The sequence below is a fragment of the Cyclopterus lumpus genome, chromosome 18, assembly GCF_009769545.1.
Source record: "Cyclopterus lumpus isolate fCycLum1 chromosome 18, fCycLum1.pri, whole genome shotgun sequence".
NCBI lineage: Eukaryota > Metazoa > Chordata > Actinopteri > Perciformes > Cyclopteridae > Cyclopterus > Cyclopterus lumpus.
In genome coordinates this window covers 2,360,001-2,380,000 of record NC_046983.1, presented here as the reverse complement: position 1 = coordinate 2,380,000, position 20,000 = coordinate 2,360,001, and the positions used below count along the sequence as shown (strand labels likewise).

The window sequence follows — 20,000 nt, the reverse complement described above, 5'->3', positions numbered from 1 at the left end:
CTAGCTCTGAATGGTGCTGCTGTGTCAGAGTGGCACAATGTGGGGCAAGTGGATGTCTTTTTGAGAAAGGTTAAAGCAGATTTTTGAATGCGTAATAACCGCGAGAGTTTACCTTTATTTTTATTTGACGTTTAATTAAATCAATTTCATTGTTCAAAGTTCAGGTTTTAAATGGGAAAAAAGGACATTTTTGTTTTGCCGTGATGACCAAAACCTCATTAAATCATGCTGAAGCTAATTCTATACTCAAAATAGAAAGAAAATATATTGAAAAAAAGTGTAAATATTTAATCCCAATTCCTTCTCCGCCTGACCTCGTCGGGATGAGTTAGTTTCTTTCAAGTGGGACTTGATCGTAAACTGGGACAGGCGTTCTCACCGGACACCCCACGATGAGGTCGCTGGCCCGGAGGTCCTCGCCGTGCCGCTGAGCGTGTCTCAGGATGGAGAGGGCGGAGTCGGAGGCGGGGTTTATCCCCCCCAGCTCCTCCAGGGCCTCGCAGTACTGATCCAGTCTCTGAGCCGGAGCCTGGAGACAGTGAGGGAAGGACAGGGGGGAGAGGGGGGAGGCCGGGGGCAGCTTGGACTAGGAGAGAGGAGGGAGGAGGGAGGAGGGAGGAGGGAGGAGGGAGGAGGGAGGAGAGAGGAAGGAGGAGGGAGGAGTCAGGAGAGAGGAGAGAGGAGAGAGGAGAGAGGAGGGAGGAGGGAGGAGTCAGGAGAGAGGAGAGAGGAGAGAGGAGAGAGGAGGGAGGAGGCAGGAGGCAGGAGAGAGGAGAGAGGAGAGAGGAGAGAGGAGGGAGGAGGGAGGAGGGGGGAGGAGAGAGGAGGGAGGAGGGAGGAGAGAGGAAGGAGGAGGGAGGAGGGAGGAGTCAGGAGAGAGGAGAGAGGAGAGAGGAGGGAGGAGGGAGGAGTCAGGAGAGAGGAGAGAGGAGAGAGGAGAGAGGAGGGAGGAGGCAGGAGGCAGGAGAGAGGAGAGAGGAGAGAGGAGAGAGGAGGGAGGAGGGAGGAGGCAGGAGGCAGGAGGCAGGAGAGAGGAGAGATGAGAGAGGAGAGAGAGGAGACAGGTCCATCACGATAACCATAAACCACAATCTGTTGTTGTTGTTGTTGTTGTGAACTCACGTCGCCTCCTGCTGGCCGTTTCCTGGAAGTGCTCCTTACCGAGCCACTTACCTGAATACGGGATCTTTGATCTCTCGCGATGACGTCGCCGCGTCAGTTTGAGTTAATTGTTCGCGTGTGCGCTCAAATTACTTTCTCTACACGCCTTTAATTGGCTTTTTCTTTCTAGCGTCCATTAAACACGTAATTAGCTTCACTGTATACTCCTTTTTTTTTTAATTGCTGCAACCGTTGAACAACTTTAATTGCTTTTTGTGCCCCAAAATTACTCTCAATGATGTTCTCGCGTCTGCGGATTTAACAAGAATTTTTCTCAAAGGAAAAAAATAAGCAAATAAAAGTGTTTCCGACCCTCCGCGACGCTTCAGATATTAAATAATCTGACTCCGCTCACCTTGAAGAAGTCGGCGGCCTGAGCGACCAGCGCAGAGTCCAGTTCCGGTTTGATCCGGATGTGGTGGGAGTACAGCAGGAAGTGCTCCCGCTGTGAGTGACAGGAGGAGCAGAGGTCATACTTTAAATATGTGAGTGACAGGAGGAGCAGAGGTCATATTTTAAATATGTGAGTGACAGGAGGAGCAGAGGTCATATTTTAAATATGTGAGTGACAGGAGGAGCAGAGGTCATATTTTAAATATGTGAGTGACAGGAGGAGCAGAGGTCATATTTTAAATATGTGAGTGACAGGAGGAGCAGAGGTCATATTTTAAATATGTGAGTGACAGGAGGAGCAGAGGTCATATTTTAATGTGAAAAGTTAGTTTGGTGAATACAGTCAAGCTACAAATGTCACCATGGGCTAAAAACTGTAATAAAATAACTAAAATGTTTATTTATATTTAACCAAAACTGTAATAAAATATTTAAACTGTAATAAAATAACTAAATTGTTTATTTATATTTAACTAAAACTGTATAACAATTGTTTGTTTTCTACTCAATTTAACTAAACATTTTATTTATATTTAACTAAAAACTGTAATAAAAATAAAGAGGAATTTGTTTTCTACTCAATATAACTAAAATGTGTATTACTGATTGCCAGAATTTATATTTAACTAAATCTGGACTAAAGAAAAACAGGACGAGGTCGACTGAATCTGATAAAAAGAATCTAGAAATAACTAAAATGTGTCTTATTTCTGTAGTTTTGGTAGTTTTTGTAGTTGTATGCGTGCATAACATCAGTGGTATCCAACCTGAGGGTCGTGACCCCCCCACAGGGGCCATAAAATTCTCATTAAATAAACATACAACATACAAATATACAATTTTCCACGTTTCTTGACCAAACACTGGATAGTTTTCACATAAACAATGAGGGCGCCGCCTCTTTAAGGGGTCACAAAGTAAAATTATGGCCAAAACAACAAATTATGGCCAAAACAACTGTGTTTTCCTGCATTTCCTGAACTCACATATTTGCTGAAGCAGTCCTGTTGCAACAAGCTCTGCACCAGAGCGCCCTCCATGGCCGGCAGCAGGCTCTGCGCGTGGAAGGCGGAGAGGCCGGCCCAGCTGGGGAAGAGGGCGTCGGCCTTCCCCCTGACGGAGGCCGGGGCGTCCGAGAGCTCCAGCAACGGGAGGTACGTCTCCTCCACCCCCTGCAGGATGGCCACGTACTGCCTCTCCGAACTCAGCATCCTGCACCAGAGCAGGTACAGCTTACTGCGGGAGGAGGGAGGAGGCGAGGAGGGAGGAGGGAGGAGGGAAGGAGGGAGGAGGGACGAGGGAGGAGGGAGGAGGGAAAGAGGGAGGAGGGAGGAGGGACGAGGCGAGGAGACGAGGAGACGAGGAGACGAGGAGACGAGGAGGGGAAGAGGAAGTGAAGAGAGCAGTGAGCGACGGCCAGAGATCAAACTGGGATGAATCACACAGGAAATAAGTTAATATGTAAATAAATAAATAAGTAAATAAATAAATAAACAAATAAGTAAATAAGTAAATAAATAAGTAAATAAGTAAATAAATAAGTAAATAAATAAATAAGTAAGGAAATAAGTAAATAAATAAATAATGCACACGAGAAATGCGTTTTTTTAATAGAAATAAAAAGAACGGAAGAGGAGACGCACCTTTGTGCAGTGGATCCGGCCCTGTCTGTCCCCGTCTCCCTCTCCGTCCTCCCCAGCAGCACGTGTTGCCGCGGCGACCCCGTGTGGTCCGCCACCTCCTTGCTGCTGACTTCCACCCCTCGGATTAAAACCCCCCCACCTCCTCCTCCACCTCCTCCTCCTCCTCCACCTCCTCCACCTCCACCTCCTCCTGCCGCGCCCCATCCAGGGATGGCTGCGGCCATACTGGTGGCGATCACCGGGTCAGCGGCCGCCCGCCTCCCCAGCCAGGACATGGGGGAGTTGCGGCTCGCGGCCCCCGCGGGGGACTCGGCGGCTTTGGGGGAGGCCGTGCCTCGGCGGGGAGCCAGAAGAGCCTGGAGGTCGAAGCTCGGGTGGCGCCTCCTGGGCGGCTTCGAAGGGGGCGGGGCCTCTGTGGGCTGAAGGTCGAGGGGACATGGTGCCGTTATTTATATTTATATATTTATATGAATACAAGTATTTCTTGTAAATGTGACCCGTAAATGAAACACAAGCTCACGCTCTTCTTCGCAGGATTCAGAAGGTTCTGCAGGAACTTCCCTCCTCCGGCGCCGCCCACTCCTCCTCCTCCTCCTCCCTCCTTCTTACTCCCCTTCTCCTCTCCTATCTTCAGTGTGGAGCAGGTCTGCGGCCTGAACAGCGATGCCAGGGATCCCCAGGACTGCAGCCCCCCGTCGCCACCTCCTCCCCCGGCGCCCAACCCCCAGTCGCCCTCCCCCTCGGGACCCATCAGGTCCCACAGGCTGCTGGCGGACGGCGTCTTGGGCCTCCCCTGGCCCGGGTTCTGGGCCCGGTCCGTCTGGAGGAACCGGGGCTTGACCTGCGCCACGGTCCGCTGGTAGCGCTCCACCGTCTGGGTCCAGAGGTCCAGGAGCGGCCCGCCGCCGAGCTCCATGGCCAAGGAGCGGGCGTCCTGGAAACGGGACGGAGGGATGGGGGGGAGGGAGGCGAGGGGGCAGGGGGTGGAGGAGGAGGAAGAGGAGGAGGAGGAGGAGGAGGAGGAGGAGGAGGAGGAGACCACCTCGCACCACTGGGTGGCCTGAGAGAGGGAGAGAGAGAGAGAGAGAGAAAAGAAAATGACTCGTTTTTTGCACCCAAGGAAGTTATGGATCCCTCTCCTGTCTCCTGTCTCCTGTATCTTTTCTCCTGTCTCCTGTCTCCTCTCTCCTGTCTCCTGTCTCTTCGCTCTCCTGTCTCCTGTCTCCTGTCTCCTGTATCTTTTCTCCTGTCTCCTGTCTCCTCTCTCCTGTCTCCTGTCTCTTCGCTCTCCTGTCTCCTGTCTCCTGTCTCTTCTCTCCTGTCTCCGGTCTCCTGTCTCTTCTCTCCTGTCTCCTGTCTCCTCTCTCCTCTCTCCTGTCTCCTGTCTCCTGTCTCCTGTCTCCTGTCTCCTGTCTCTCCTGTCTCCGGTCTCCTGTCTCCTCTCTCCTCTCTCCTGTCTCCTGTCTCCTGTCTCCTGTCTCCTCTCCCCTCTATAAACCCCGCCTCCGACTCCGCCCTCTCATAACTCCCTCTAAGGCGTTGCCGCGGCGACCCCGCGCCTGGTTACCTCGGTCAGCGTGGACAGCAGCCGCTGGGTGTTGTCCAGCGTGGTCCAGCAGTCAGACAGGCAGTGGGACATGTCTCTCAGCTTCTCCCGGACCGGGGGGAGTCGGATCTGGACCCGGCTCAGGCCCCCCCAGTCCAGCTCGCACCAGCCCTCCAAATCGCTGAGCGCTGACAGAGTCTCGCTGTGCAGGTCCTAAAGGATTCAGGGAATCATTTTATTATTTTTTTTAAATGATTCTGTTGGGATTACTTGTGTGTCATTCTTGATTCCGCCACCGAGTGGCGCCAAATAAACCGAGTCCGGGAATCCTAAACACAGTGGCTTTAACATTTTGAAGAATCCTGCTGTGATTTTGTGAGCCAAATACATTGAAATAAGATATTTAATTACATTGAAATAGGATATTTAATTACATTGACATACGAGGCACACTCACATTGGCCGTTTCTCTGAATGTCTTGAATTTCTGCTGTTTGAGTGACAGTCTGCTGAGAGACAGAGGCGGGTCCTTGTAGTCCTCCAGCTGGGACTGGACTTGCTCAATCTCCTTATCACACTGCGGAATGAGAGGAGGGGGGGGGGGGGGGGGGGTGGGGGGGATATGATTTTATAAATTAAATATCTATTGTTAAATGGTTAAATGGTGATTGATCTAATTTTTTTTGTATTACATTATATCTATAGTATTATATAATAATTTATTTTTCTGTTAATTTTCAAGAAGTTTAATCCCAATTAAATAATGTTAATTAAATAGTTAAATAATCCCAATTGTGATTTATTTTAAGCCCTAATCCTGTATATATTGTTCCCAACACCAGCAAACCAGGGCGTTTCCATGCCGACCCTGTTCCAGAGACCTTTTCCAGTTTGTCCACCAGCGCCGCCAGCCGTCCCAGAGCCTCCAGGTCGCGACCCCTCTGGTTGGACACGCGGACGAGCCGGTGGAGGGCGTCGTCCACGCTGTCGTAGAGTTTGGAGGTCACGGCAAGAGCGGCCCTGATTGGACGAAGAGTCAGAGTAAAAAAAAATGTTTACCAAAAATGAAAAACAACATTTTTGGCTGGTAGAAACGATGCAAAAAAAAAAAATATATAAATAAAATCAGCCTATACTTGTATTTGGCCCTCATCACCGGGTACAAACAACAACAACAAACACATCAGTCTTTAGATCATCTTTAAGTTCACATTCCTGTTTCTCCTCCGGCTGCTTTTCTCTTTGTTTATATATTTATTTATTTTTTGAGCTGAAAACAACTTCTTTTTTATACCATGTGGAGTCATTTTTTTTAAACCTGTAACTCATCTTGACAACAACAACAAAGTCCCTCAATCAAACACTGGGAGGGGCCAAAGGACGTGGCTGTTCTGCCCCCTGGGGGGCCACGGTGGTTTCTGCAACGCCTCACAGATGTTTGTCACGACGTCTTTGTATTTAAAATAGTTCCACTTCAGTAGCGTGATGTATATTCCAGCTGCGTCTCATCAGCATCATAAACAAGAAGAAAAAAGGTCATTTTTTGTCACTTATTTTCATGCTTATCACCAATTCCTTGTTTGAAGATGCATTCACTGACTGTGGTAATGTTCAGTGCTGTGAAACGTGCAGGGTTTTACAGCGGCAATAGTGTTGCTATATCCTATTTGTGAATTTAAATACTAAGTTGACCCCCCAATAACAACAACAAGCGGCAGACGTTGCACCAAAAGCAAGAAAGGAAAATAAGATTTTTTTTTTAAAGGGACCAAAAAGACACCGAAGTTCCAGCGCAGCATTAAAAATGGCGGCTACCTGCAGTCCGGCGACTTCTGCGCCAGCCCAGTCGCGCTATTGGCCAAGCCCGCCAGCCAAGCCCCGCCCCTTTGCTGCGGTTCCGTCAGGCGCGGGTCGGCCAAGACGCTCGCCATGAGCCGTCTGTGTTTGTCGATGCTCAGGGGGACAGCCTGGAGGAGAGCAACGGGGCGTTATTGAGCGAGTCACCGAACTTGACCCCTGGGGGGCGTCGGGGGGGGGGGGGGGGGGGGGGGGGGGGGGGGTCAAGACGGTACCTTGATGTCGTCGGGCATCGGCTCGGTGTCCATGGACCGCAGCGCTTCTCCCAGGAGGGCGATGGCGCTCTCACAGTGACCCGTCAGACTCTCCAGGCTCTGACACGTAAAATAACAACGAGAGGATGGAAATCAACAGTTTGGAGATCAGCGTTTGATTCATTGTCATCAAAATAACACAAAAAAACTCAAATTCAGACGAGTGCGGGACGATGTTCATTCTTTGATTTGGTTTTTTTTAAGTGCATGAGAAAGTTCAGATGACAGGAAAATGCTTTAATCTGGATAAAGCAACATAAACATTTTTAATAAAGCCATTAGAGCCCTTAAGATTCTTCTCAGACGTCCTCTTCCATGACTCATCATCCACACCCCTCCCCTTTTCACGGTGGTATTTTAAACTAGTCGTAATGGGTCTTTAACTTAAGCTGAACAAATGTTGTGTAGTGTGTCTGTGTGTGTGTGTGTGTGTGTGTGTGTGTGTGAGACTCAGGCTGCGAGTGAATGGCTTAAAGTAAATTAAATCAGATTTAAGAAGCAGAGATAATCAATCTTTAATGTCTGAAGTGATTTCCTTCAAGACTACCACGCACGCCGAGGTCACAGAATCAGTGAAAAAAAAATAAAAATACCATGTAAAATATAAGAAGAAAAAACATAAAAACATAAAACATAAAAAGCATCTTCTCACGAGTCTGAAGGCCAGCCAGTCTGAGTGACAGTGGGAGAAGTCTCCGTCCATCTCTTTGGGAAGCTGCTGCTTGTCAACGTGTTGCTGAAGGACCGCCGTTCCTCGCACCACGTGGACCTGCACACAACGGGAGGAAAACAATTATAATCATAATAATAAATGCATTTTGCTCATTCATCAGCAGGAATAAACTTCATTGCAACCAAAGTTGTCCTTTGAGGGGGCGGGACTTCCCTTTAGCGCGCAACGGTTTGACACCTGAAGTACAAAACCACACGGCGAGAAAAAAACTAGCGTCTGTGTGAGGAAAGAAAACAATGAGCCGAATTATCACTGTTGACGTCTTTTTATAATCTCCCTTCTGGGGGTTCTACCTGCGTGCAAAATTTAAAAAATAAATAAACTGAACCAGGAGGAAATTAACACCGCTGTGTGTGTGTGTGTGTGTGTGTGTGTGTGAGTGTGTGAGTGTGTGTGTGTGTGTGCAGGAGGTCACCTCTGCTCCTTCCACGTCATGAGAAAGGGACTCCTGCTGCTCTCCCACCAAAACCAGAACCGATCCGAGACCGCCCGCAACCGAAACCTGGTCCACAACGAGCAACGCGAGCAATGGTTTAGCACGTTTAGCACTTTTAGCACATTTAGCACGTTTAGCACATTTAGCACGTTTAGCACTTTTAGCACATTTAGCACGTTTAGCACTTTTAGCACATTTAGCACTTTTAGCACATTTAGCACGTTTAGCACTTTTAGCACATTTAGCACGTTTAGCACGTTTAGCACGTTTAGCACTTTTAGCACATTTAGCACGTTTAGCACATTTAGCATGTTTAGCACGTTTAGCATCTCACCTGGAACGCCCTGAGAGCGGAGAGGCAGAGGGCGGAGGGCGGGGAGCGCCTGCTGTCCATCAACACCGTGAGACCCTTTTCTTTGGCTGCAGGCCTGATGCGGAACGAACGGAGGAGGGTTTATTAAACGGGGGCGGGAGGGACAAAATAAAGAGCCTCCTGGCACATGCCGCGCTTTCTTAGCCCCGCCTTTTTGATGCATTTGGCCGAGTCAGCAAAAAGCAAGTCAAGTTGCGACTTTTAGGTGAACAAGTTTGTCAAAGAGTGGTGCGACGAACCCACATGTTGTATGAAATGAATAAAATGTGCACTTTAAGGTCGGCGACACTGACAAGCCTTAATTCCCTGCAGATATCGAAACATACCAATGACTTATACTTCTGGTTTTCTGATTGGAGGAGCAAAAACAAACAAACAACCACGACCTTACCGAGTGATTCTGTGGTAGCAGGCCAGGACCCGGGCCATCTCCTTCCCAGAGAAGCTCTCCTCGGATGCATCCGTCTCTGTGACCACCAGGGCGCGTCCCAGCCTGTCCACTGTACCTGTGGTCGGGGTGATGCAAGTTAAAGTTAAGAGTTCCCATAATGCTTCAGGGGATCCGAGGAGGAAGTAAAAAGAAGTTGCCGTGAGGTCAGTTTGTTAGTTAGCTGTGGGCTACACTTTGAGTTTATGAAATGTGCACCATGAAAACTCCTGCCAAGTTTTCTAGCAGCAGTTCCTGTTTGTACCGGACTCCAACCACCCCCCTCCCCCCCCCCCCAAAAAATGTACAAATAGAAAATATGGGAAGAAGGAAGAAATACTGCACTGATTATGAGGCAAGATCTAAAGTTGTGTTCAGTTTTTTTCTAGAATATATAAGTGGATTTATGAACGTTTATCCACAATGGGCATCAGAGTCAAACTGAATCTCACAGTATGTATATATATATATATACACAGTATGTATGTATGATTTATGAATTTAAAAGAAAAAGTAAAAATTTTGGATGCAGAACCATGTTAATCGAACAGTTAGGGGTCAAGACCTTCTGGCCCAACTGTGTGTACTGGACAACAACTAAACAACAACAAAGTCACATATCTACAAGACTAACCAGCTCTCAAAGTAAGAGTTTTGCAGCTGACAAACATACATGACATGCATAACAAACATACATGACATGCATAACAAACATACATGACATGCATAACAAACATACATGACATGAACTCGCCTGTCAACTTTAGCTTCCCGGACAGGAGAAGCTCTGGTACCAGTTCCCTCAGCAGAGGAGGCTCTTTAGATGGACCGCCATTTAGTTGGTCTGGATATGTCTCTCCTGACCCCGCCTCCTCATTAGAGTGGTTAAGTAAGGATGTGCCTGATTGGCCGTTGCAGACAGGCAAAGATTCGGCTTCTTTGTCTGTTGTGGGGGAAACGATAGTCACAGAAAGTATTCCGTGGGGTATTATAGAGATTTTAGCGTCATTCTTCAGACCTGCACTGCTTTTCCTCGAGTCCTCTGTACCTTCACGAGCTGAAGGTGGCATTCCGTCAGGCTCGTCTGCCTGCTTTCTTTGCTCCGATTGGTTCCCTTCTGTGATTGACGGCTTTGTCAAAGCAGAGCAGGGGGTGGGACTTGGTTGAGCAGCTTTACCTTGCAGCTTTGATCCCTTCGGGTGTGCACGACCACCAGACCTAGCCCTCCCTTTGGCCCCCTTTCCCTTCCTTTTCCTCCTGAAGACAAAGCACAGGAAGGTATTAATGAGGTACAATGGACAGTCCATAAATCGTATAAATTAAGAAAGGTGTTTGTTTGGACACATTGTCCTTTTAGAATGGTTTGGAAGGTTTCTTTTGAACCATTGGTTTCAGGCCTATATGTGTGTATGTTTGGATGTCCTGTACGCAGAGTGTTACTGATCTTATACATTCATACAGAAGCAGAAGGGCCCATAATAAATAAGTCTGTACCTTGGCGCTCTGAATCCTGCCGTTTTAACCTCCTTTCCGCTTGGACAAACTCTATCCTCAGTCTTTCCATCATCCCTTTCCTCGTTCACCTTTGGGTCCGACGAATTCTTCATTTTAGATCCAACGTTGGTATTTTCTCCACTTTCTAAAACTCCATTGAAGGGTCTCTCTGGTGTGTCTGACGTTGGGGTGGTGGCATCACTGTCTCCGCTCTGTGGTTTATCTGCATCCTCGAAGATAGAGTCTGAATGAGATCCGTGATCCGAGTGGCCCTCTATGACTTTGTGGTTCGTCGAGTCGTGGGCAGAACCATCGGCGCTCTCTGAGTCTTTACCCCGGTGGTTGTCTCTGCAAGGCTGCGTGAGGCCGTTGCAATCTCTCTCCTTGCCCACACCGGGCCTCCTCTCTTTGAACAGGCTGTCAAAATAAGGCCGGTGGCTTTCCAGGCCCTCAGAGTCTCTGCTGGTTTTATCTCCTTCGTCAGAGTCGTGGACAGAAGAGGAGTAAGACCGCCTCCCTTTGCCAGGTTCAGGGACTGCTGGTGGAGGCCTATGTGGTAAAACGTCACCCTTTGGGGTAACTACGTCTCTTTTGGCACCGAGGACAGCTCGAAAACTTCCTGACCCTTCCACTCTCCCGTATCCCCAAGCCCTCCCCTTCCGGAGTTTGATGGCTTTACCTCTTCTGCAGAGGGGCAAAGTCTTGGTCTTACAAATTCCATGCATCTCCAGGTACCTCTGCTTTGTGTCAACCCCTCCGTCAGGGCCCACTCTGGGCTCCAACAGCTCCACGTAGTCCCCGTCCAGCTGAGGGTGCCTCGTCGTCCGCCCGAGCCCATCTTCGCTGCGCCTTCGCCGGGGAAGCGCAGGCTCAGAGTCCAAGTCTTCCTCCTCGTCCCAGGACCAGGAGTCCAGTTCTCCGGAGGAGGAGCCACCCCAGCCCCCGAGGCTGCTGCCCCCCTCACTGGGCAGGCGGTTGGATGTGCTGCCCGCGTGGTTGGACATCAGGCCCAGCTCCTCAGAAGGGTCGTGGATGAATTTTGGGTAGACGACCTCCTTCCACGGAAGTCGAACCACACCGTCGCATGTGCTGACCAGGCAGGTGTCAAGTCCTCCTCCAACTGTGCAAAGATAAGAGGATTAATCATGTGTTTATTGAGGGTATACATTGTGCAAAAAAGAAGATACCAACATAAGCTACAGAGAAAACAAATGCATAAACTTTAGCTTTAGCTCTACTGTTGGGTTCTTATCACCACCCACCACCTGCTGACATCCATATATCTCTCTTTTCTCTTGTTGCCTTCCACGTGCCATTCTTTGGTCATAAACCAAGCTTCTTCTGGTCATCTGTTTCACTTCTTTTGTCTTAAGTGAAGTCTTCTGCACAGTCTTACCGGCTAAGCTACAACGTCTTTATCACTTCCACCTAAAACCCACGTTACGAACATAAACCCTCGGTAAACCTTAGTGGACTTTTCCTCTTAACATGAAATACAGAACAATAGTAATAAACTAGTAAGATCAGACGCAAAGAAAAGAAAATCCTTTCCTTACGTTCTCTCTTGTGGCCTCGTTCCTTGTTCACGCTGTGCAGCCACTCGGTGGTGAACACAAGGGGGTGCTGTGACTCGGGTACCAGGATTTCCTGAACGGTGCGCCCCCCAGGGGCCAGACATTTCAAGGCCAGCCGGGGGCAGCGTGTCGAGAAGGGCACGACCTGAAGGTAGAAGTCATTGCCGCGCAGGATCCTCCAGTCCAGGGTGGAGAGCTGTACCACCACTTTCTCTCCTAAACACAGAGGCCAGCCGGAGTGAAGGAACAAGCAGCCCAGGTACTGAGACTGTGTGGACGAGGGAGAAGAAAGGAAAGGTTGATTTTAGAAACATGAGATTAAAACCTTTACCAAGTCTTCAGGTTAGCGTAGTGCACTCTCTGCCCTTTTTAAAAAAATCTCACCTTTTTTTTTAGAATCCCCTCTTGTCACAAACTATCCTAATCAATGCTCACGCTCAATCCGGCCGGTTGGAACCAGCCTGCTCGATTTTGTGTTCGGCAATCAGGCGAGTCGAGTTTCTAGAACGGATAACGCCCCGGTCGACACTATTCACCCGCTCGACTGGCCAGGCGCCAATGTCATGACATGTGACCCGCGCTGGTTTTTTTTTTTGTTTGTTTTTTCCAAAAGTGTAAAAGCGCTTAGCTGGCGTGACCCAGCGAGAAGACTCTGGATAGCTGCAGAGAGTCGGATGGAAACATCCAGCCCACTGTTTTCACGAGCGGAAAACACACAAAGCAGCTCTATGAGGCTGAGAGAGAATCAATCTAAATCCAGTACAGTTAACAACACGGGGCTAAATATAGAAAAGCCCACAAGGACACACTAACTCAAGAGCTCTGTGAATCTAGGTGAAGGAGAGAGAGAGAAGGCCCAGAGCGTGATCCCTCTGCACCGTCAACCCATTCCTTTAGAAGAAACACCTCATTCCAATCGCTATTCTCACCTTCAATTAATCCTCTTTCAGGTATAAAAAGGACTCTCTGCCCCCCCCCACGTGATCAAATTATGTTCCCCGTCCTCCATCTTTATTTTTCTACACATTTAACCAACTCGTTTCTTCTGCCGGCAAGCGTGGGTGGATATTAGTATTTTAAAAAAAAATAAAATCACGTGTGACTTTTTTCCTCTGTTAAAAACTATTTCTTTTCCCTGTTTTGAGCCAACTCCCTCTGGCCCTCCTCCATCCTCCTCCTTCTCCCTCAGAGTAGCCCAGTGTTTGCTCCTTCTCCCATACCTCCCTCTTTCACAAAAACTAAATCCTCCAATCAGTTTTTTGTGCACGGGCCTGGTGAATGAAAGCCCCGTTCATTTTTACCCCCGTTCGGCTCCCACCACATCGCTCTTTCTTTCTCTCACAGCAGGAAAAAACGCACTCGCATATGGAACGCATTATTGTCATGACTCACAGTCTAACTCCCGTCCCGCTCCACTCGGCGACAATGAAAACAAAGTTTGCTCAAAAATGCGCGTGCTTGTGTGTGTGTGGGTGTGTGTGTGTGTGTGTGTGTGTGTGTGTGTGAGAGAGTCGAGGAAAACTGTAAAGGGAAATATGAGACAGTTCTGAGCCTCTGAGCTGAACAGTGTGTGTTTATCTTTGTGTGTGTGTGTGTGTGTGTGTGTGTGTGTGTGCTTTGGGAAGGAATGCTGTTCAGTGTAAACCTCTTAGCTTTGAGTTAAGTACAAGTTGCATCTCACTTGTTTATCTTGTGTTGTGTTGAGTGGAGCTGAGGGTGATGCGAGGGCACCAAGTGGAAGTTGTCTTGTGTCGGACTGTTTACATGCATTTGCTTGTAACAACTTTTATTCACACTTTTCTTTTTCATTCATCTCTGTCGATTCAGTGGAGCCTTAAAGGAAACCAGCCTCCTTTTTGTCTGCGGGTCACGGCGGCTGCTAAATCTCAAGTTTCACTCGCCCGCTTTGCTCTAATTTGTCCGGGCCGGCTCGAGTTCTGGAGCCGACCGGACCCTCCGCGGAGGTGCAGGTTCACACATGTGTCGGATTATGAAAAGCCTTGAACCTTTTCTGTTGCGCCGCTTACTGAGATGCCACACTGAAGACCTGACACTTTGATCGAGGGCACACGAGGACCCGACACTGACGTGGACTCGACTTGCCGTGGGGGTCTTGACTCCAATGATCCCAATCGTCAGTCTTCTAAAGACTTGAGACCTTGAATTTTGCGCCGAAGGAACCTTAAAAAAACAAGGGAAGTCTTATGAAGACTTATGAACTCACATAGTATTTGAGACTTCACCTAAGACTAGTCTTGAGACTCAACTTGGACTTGTTCCTTAAGGACTTGAAACTGACATAAAAGACCTTTTTTAAAGCCTTAAGGTTACTACAAGAACGTTTCATTCCGCGTTGATTCTGGCGGTCCCTGTGGACGAAAGCGGTAGTGTCCCTTTTTGAGAAAACCTCTCATGTCTGACAGTCGGCTCCGCTCAGTCCTGGTTCTGGTTCCCCCGTAACCCATAATCAGACTAACTATAGAAATAGCCAATCTCCTCACTAATGGTCTTGTATACTTATGTAGTCCATATCGAGGCTCCGGTATGACATTAAGACCGTCTCAGGACCAGTTAAAAACATGTGGGACTTGACTTTGATTCGTTCTTTAGGACTTTCACACACACACACTCACACACACACACACACACATCAAAAAGCTAACAGTTGACAGCCTTCCTCGCTCTCTTGCGTTTGACAGACGCTTCTGCTTCCGATTACGCTTCGACGTGTGTGTTCTCGTCTGCGATGCGGTATACTCACGCAGGCGTGCTGCTGGAGTTTGTGCAGGAGGTGCTTGGCAGGAACGAAGTAGTCCAGGAGGTAGCGAAGACTGTCGTGTTGATAGGTCGACTCCAGGACTGAAAAGACCTGAACAAGAGGGAAGGGGGGGGGGGGAGAGGGTAGGGGGGGGGGTAACTAAGAGCAGGCCTTTGGTTTCAGACGCCTAGACATGCATTCTTTGAAAGGGTTATTACATTTGCTCAAGAGCGGAGGAATTCCCTCAAGCCACGTAATCAGAAAGGCTGCTTCCTTTTTTTTAAAAATCCATTTTATGTCATCGAGTTTGGCAGCTTGTTTCTGTCGTAACGAAGACATTGGAAGACAACCCATTGGAAGACAACCCATTGGAAGACAACCCATTGGAAGACAACCCATTGGAAGATAACCCATTGGAAGATAACCCATTGGAAGACAACCCATTGGAAGAGAACCCATTGGAAGAGAACCCATTGGAAGACAACCCATTGGAAGACAACCCATTGAAAGATATCCCATTGGAAGACAACCCATTGGAAGACAACCCATTGGAAGACAACCCATTGGAAGATATCCCATTGGAAGACAACCCATTGGAAGACAACCCATTGGAAGACAACCCATTGGAAGATATCCCATTGGAAGACAACCCATTGGAAGACAACCCATTGGAAGACAACCCATTGGAAGATAACCCATTGTCAAATTCCAATGGAGAATGGCCCAACAGCTTTAAATGTGGCTTTGGCACTCTTAGTTGGAGATATCAGAGCAGGGTTAGGACATCCTGTGGCCCTTTTTCCTTTTGTTTCAGTCACATGTCAGTCAAGGGACTCGCCGCCCTGGTGACCGAGAGCCTCTACCAGAGGAAACGCCCAGTAGTTGGGATTAATAGCGAAACCATTCAACGTGCATGTTTCATTTTATATTTCTGATGACTTGGTTAATAATAATGATCGTGAGGAATCAATAACAGTGTCGGTGATTGTAGACAGAGAGGCTCCTTATACATGCAGCCTATTGAATGCAATAACATTCATTATTCAAAAAGGAAAACAGAGCAACGTTGTTTTATTTAATACAGTATTGAAGTAGCCCTTCATATTACTTTCTAGCTCTCAGGCTCGAAAATATTGGTGACCCACAGAGAATTCCCATGATGCACCTGGAATAGAATGACAGTCCCGCCCCGCTTTGGCTTAAAAAGCAGAAGTGGTGCGCGGCTTTTTTTCTTTTTTTGAGTCACGCGAAGCTCCTGTTGGGAGGAAGAGGCCAGCTGGCTGGGTTCTGTTGGCCTCGAGCAGCAGTTCATATCCAGGGAGCGCAAAGCTATCTGCACATGGCATCGCCTTGACAACGGACTGTCAGTTAATTCAATCCGCATTATTTTTATTCCCCTGTTCATTGCGGTAAAGAGGTCAGTGTGTGTGTGTGTGTGTGTGTGTGTGTGTATGTGTGTGATGTACCTGGGAGAGGAGGGGTGGTGCTGTGCTCTCAAAAGGAGGGTAAAGCGATGACAGCGCCCCCTGCACACAATCCTCCATCGCCTCCGAACCCTGAGAGAGAAGAAAGGGTTAATCCATAACCGGACGCTGGATCGACTGCGATGTCTGTGTTTGTGTTTAACAGCCGGGTTGTCTCGCTTTTTTCGCTGACACACACACACACACACACACATATACACGCACACACACACGCACACACACACACACACACACACACAAATATTCTTCTTTCAACTTCCTGTTGTACGGCCTGGGGAGTGTCAAACATTTCCTCCCAGGCCCAGTTAATGTAAGAACCCCCAGAACAAGAGAGTACAATCACTGCAACATGTTAACTCCCAACACACACACACACACACACACACACACATGCACAGCTGCATGCACACACACACACACACACACACACATCGTAACACTGGGCCCGGCCTGTAAGCTGGAGGGCGACCGAGCATGCAACACATGCAGTGTTTATTTTTTTACATGGGCCGTTGGCATGGCAACCTGCAACTTTTTCCCTCTCTCTTCCAACCTCTCTCTCTCTCTCTCTCTCTCTCTCTCTCTCTCTCTCTCTCCCTCGCTTCACATTTCCTCTCAAAACTCCCGTCTGCTCTTCTCTTCCTCTCTTTTTACTTTTCTTTCTTTTTTCTTTCTCTCCTTCACCTCCAATCCGAGGCATCCGGACGTCGTCTCACAACGAGTACGTCGGGATACAGACGCCATCTTGTCCCCCCCCCCCCGAGTGACAACAACAACAACAACAACAACAACCAAGGGGATGGATGGAAAGCCGTGCACGGGAAGAAATAAGAAGAAGAATAAAAACACCAGAGTGGGAGAACAGAGTGTACGGAAATAATTTAAAAAAAGAAAAGAAAAGTTTGGCTCGCGTGAGACGGTGGCCAGTAGGGAGTGAGCCGGAGGTTTATGGAAGAAGACCGAGCTTCAACCGTATTGAACAAGAAACAAACGAATTCAACGTATCAAATACGCAAACTAATTCTTTTGGGGAACAGACTTATTTTAAATTGTGTTTTCGACCCAAATTCAGAAGGGGAGAGGGAGATATTATATAAATGTAGGCAAGCTGTGAGAAATAAGGAGGAGAAAGTCTGAGACTCATAACTTAGAGCAAGACACATAATAAAGAATAATAAAAAAAAGCCACATCAGATCTACAAGTGTGGTTTGAGAGTCACATGTTTGGTTGTGTTTCCTTAACCCAGCCGGGTGGCACCGACGGGCCCAAATTCATGGAGCTCTACTTTTCCATCGCAACAGGAGACGGGAGCTAAACGGAGGAAAAAATAAAATAAAAAAATGAAAGAGCGAAACTCGCATTAACGTTGCTGAACGCAGCAGCTCTTGGGTCACGTTAGTCCAGTTGGCTTTTTGGTACACAAAAACACGACATTTCTTTTTGGGAGGCGACCCATAAGAGAGAATTATCTTTAAAATAAGTGAAACATGTTCTAAGTATTCGACCTTCACATTAAAACAAAGCCACGTGTGTTTTATTTGTGCCACTACATTGTAAAAACAACAACTTAAGACGCGGCGTACTCTCGGACGACTAAAGCAGAACACAAATGTTGCCCTGTTTTAAAAAATAAAAATAAAAAAGGGGGTCGGTCGTATTGAAGCTGACGTGAGGGCGATGACATCACGGGAGGCGGCCAGCAGACGGCGGTCTGTAACGGGTGTCGCGCTCGTAAAAAGAGGTTTAAACGGCCTCCAGTAAAAAGCACAGTGGGGAGGGGGGGGGGGGGGGGTTCCTGCAAGGCAAGCCAGCAGGAACTTCCTTTATTTATTTATTTATTTTTAAAGCGTCCCACATGAGTTAATTCAACACAACACTATATTAATTACAAAAAAAATGACACGTGTCTTTCGGTGTGTTTTCCTCAGAGGCAGAGAGCTCTAACGTCCAAAGACTGCAACACACACACACACACACACACACACACACAATAAATGTAAATAAGAAAAGTGAAAGTTCCTTATTGTTAATAGTTTTAACACAGTTAAAAAAAGAAGGTCACGTTTATTGGCGTGTGCGTCACTCCCCCGTCTGACCGGTAGCTTCCGGTTTCCGGTGCATCTAATGCGGTTAGTCCCCCCCCCCCCCCCCGGAGGACATTTGTAATTAGATTTCCTTCTCCAAGACAGAAGAAGGAGCCTCTCACGAAAAGAAAAAACAACTAAACAAACCGCGTCTCCTCTGAGGGACGAGAGGTGGAATTAAATCTTCAATGGGATACTTAATGCTAATGCAGGCGTCACACTTTCTGAACTCTTTGAACATCCAACATTTTCCCCAAAGGAAACCAAAGTATCTGACACTGGACGCAGATTTTATAAAGACATGTTTATGATTCCATCAGATAGTCCATGATGCATCTTTAAATGTGTGCAGACAGGGAAGACATGCATCTCCAAATCCTGTGATTTTGTTTGTTTGTTTTTTTTCTCAGAAAAACTGAATAAATGCATCGATCACACAATATATATATTATTATTATATATTTTTTATATATACAAATTTAAAATTTAAAAAAAATATATATATATATATATATATATAATATATATATAATTTTTATTATATATAATTTATGTTATATACATTTTTTATATATATATATATATATATATAAAAAATAACGATATATTTTGCTGAATATTTATAGAAGTATCTCAATTTTCGGGAAGTTCAAATGCACTGTTCTAAATACATTAAAGAAATTACCCCAAAGAATACTCTGATATTTTGCATAATGGTGACGGGTTCTTTATACGATGACGATGTGTTCTCCTGGTCCTATATGTTCATCAGATGTGTTCTCGTGGTCCTATATATCCATCAGATGTGTTCTCCTGGTCCTATATGTCCATCAGATGTGTTCTTGTGGTCCTATATGTCCATCAGATGTGTTCTCGTGGTCCTATATGTTCATCAGATGTGTTCTCCTGGTCCTATATGTTCATCAGATGTGTTCTCGTGGTCCTATATGTCCATCAGATGTGTTCTCCTGGTCCTATATGTCCATCAGATGTGTTCTCGTGGTTCATCAGATGTGTTCTTGTGGTCCTATATGTCCATCAGATGTGTTCTCGTGGTCCTATATGTTCATCAGATGTGTTCTCGTGGTCCTATATGTTCATCAGATGTGTTCTCGTGGTCCTATATGTCCATCAGATGTGTTCTCGTGGTCCTATATGTCCATCAGATGTGTTCTCGTGGTTCATCAGATGTGTTCTTGTGGTCCTATATGTCCATCAGATGTGTTCTCGTGGTTCATCAGATGTGTTCTTGTGGTCCTATATGTCCATCAGATGTGTTCTCGTGGTTCATCAGATGTGTTCTCGTGGTCCTATATGTCCATCAGATGTGTTCTCGTGGTTCATCAGATGTGTTCTTGTGGTCCTATATGTCCATCAGATGTGTTCTCGTGGTCCTATATGTTCATCAGATGTGTTCTCGTGGTCCTATATGTTCATCAGATGTGTTCTCGTGGTCCTATATGTTCATCAGATGTGTTCTCGTGGTCCTATATGTCCATCAGATGTGTTCTCCTGGTCCTATATGTTCATCAGATGTGTTCTTGTGGTCCTATATGTCCATCAGATGTGTTCTCGTGGTCCTATATGTTCTTCAGATGTGTTCTCGTGGTCCTATATGTTCATCAGATGTGTTCTCGTGGTCCTATATGTTCATCAGATGTGTTCTCCTGGTCCTATATGTCCATCAGATGTGTTGTCGTGGTCCTATATGTTCATCAGATGTGTTCTCGTGGTCCTATATGTTCATCAGATGTGTTCTCCTGGTCCTATATGTTCATCAGA

At 47.1% G+C, this 20,000-nt stretch overlaps 1 protein-coding gene across 1 annotated transcript in view; it reads right to left on the bottom strand.

Annotated features, from left to right (window-relative positions):
- The window catches only part of arhgef40 (Rho guanine nucleotide exchange factor (GEF) 40), a 31,736-nt gene that overhangs the window by 6,810 nt on the left and 4,926 nt on the right, over nt 1-20,000 (bottom strand). The window contains exons 2-21 of the mRNA XM_034556737.1: nt 16,116-16,205; nt 14,653-14,760; nt 11,874-12,159; nt 10,318-11,437; nt 9,842-10,080; nt 9,578-9,766; nt 8,788-8,902; nt 8,358-8,451; nt 8,003-8,089; nt 7,507-7,623; nt 6,816-6,914; nt 6,559-6,710; nt 5,625-5,763; nt 5,201-5,320; nt 4,765-4,956; nt 3,718-4,257; nt 3,198-3,616; nt 2,541-2,790; nt 1,517-1,606; nt 380-586 (exon numbers count right to left, since the gene is read on the bottom strand). Of these exons, the coding sequence (XP_034412628.1) occupies nt 380-586; nt 1,517-1,606; nt 2,541-2,790; nt 3,198-3,616; nt 3,718-4,257; nt 4,765-4,956; nt 5,201-5,320; nt 5,625-5,763; nt 6,559-6,710; nt 6,816-6,914; nt 7,507-7,623; nt 8,003-8,089; nt 8,358-8,451; nt 8,788-8,902; nt 9,578-9,766; nt 9,842-10,080; nt 10,318-11,437; nt 11,874-12,159; nt 14,653-14,760; nt 16,116-16,205 (4,653 nt within the window). The remainder of the gene's footprint in view (nt 1-379; nt 587-1,516; nt 1,607-2,540; nt 2,791-3,197; nt 3,617-3,717; nt 4,258-4,764; nt 4,957-5,200; nt 5,321-5,624; nt 5,764-6,558; nt 6,711-6,815; nt 6,915-7,506; nt 7,624-8,002; nt 8,090-8,357; nt 8,452-8,787; nt 8,903-9,577; nt 9,767-9,841; nt 10,081-10,317; nt 11,438-11,873; nt 12,160-14,652; nt 14,761-16,115; nt 16,206-20,000) is intronic.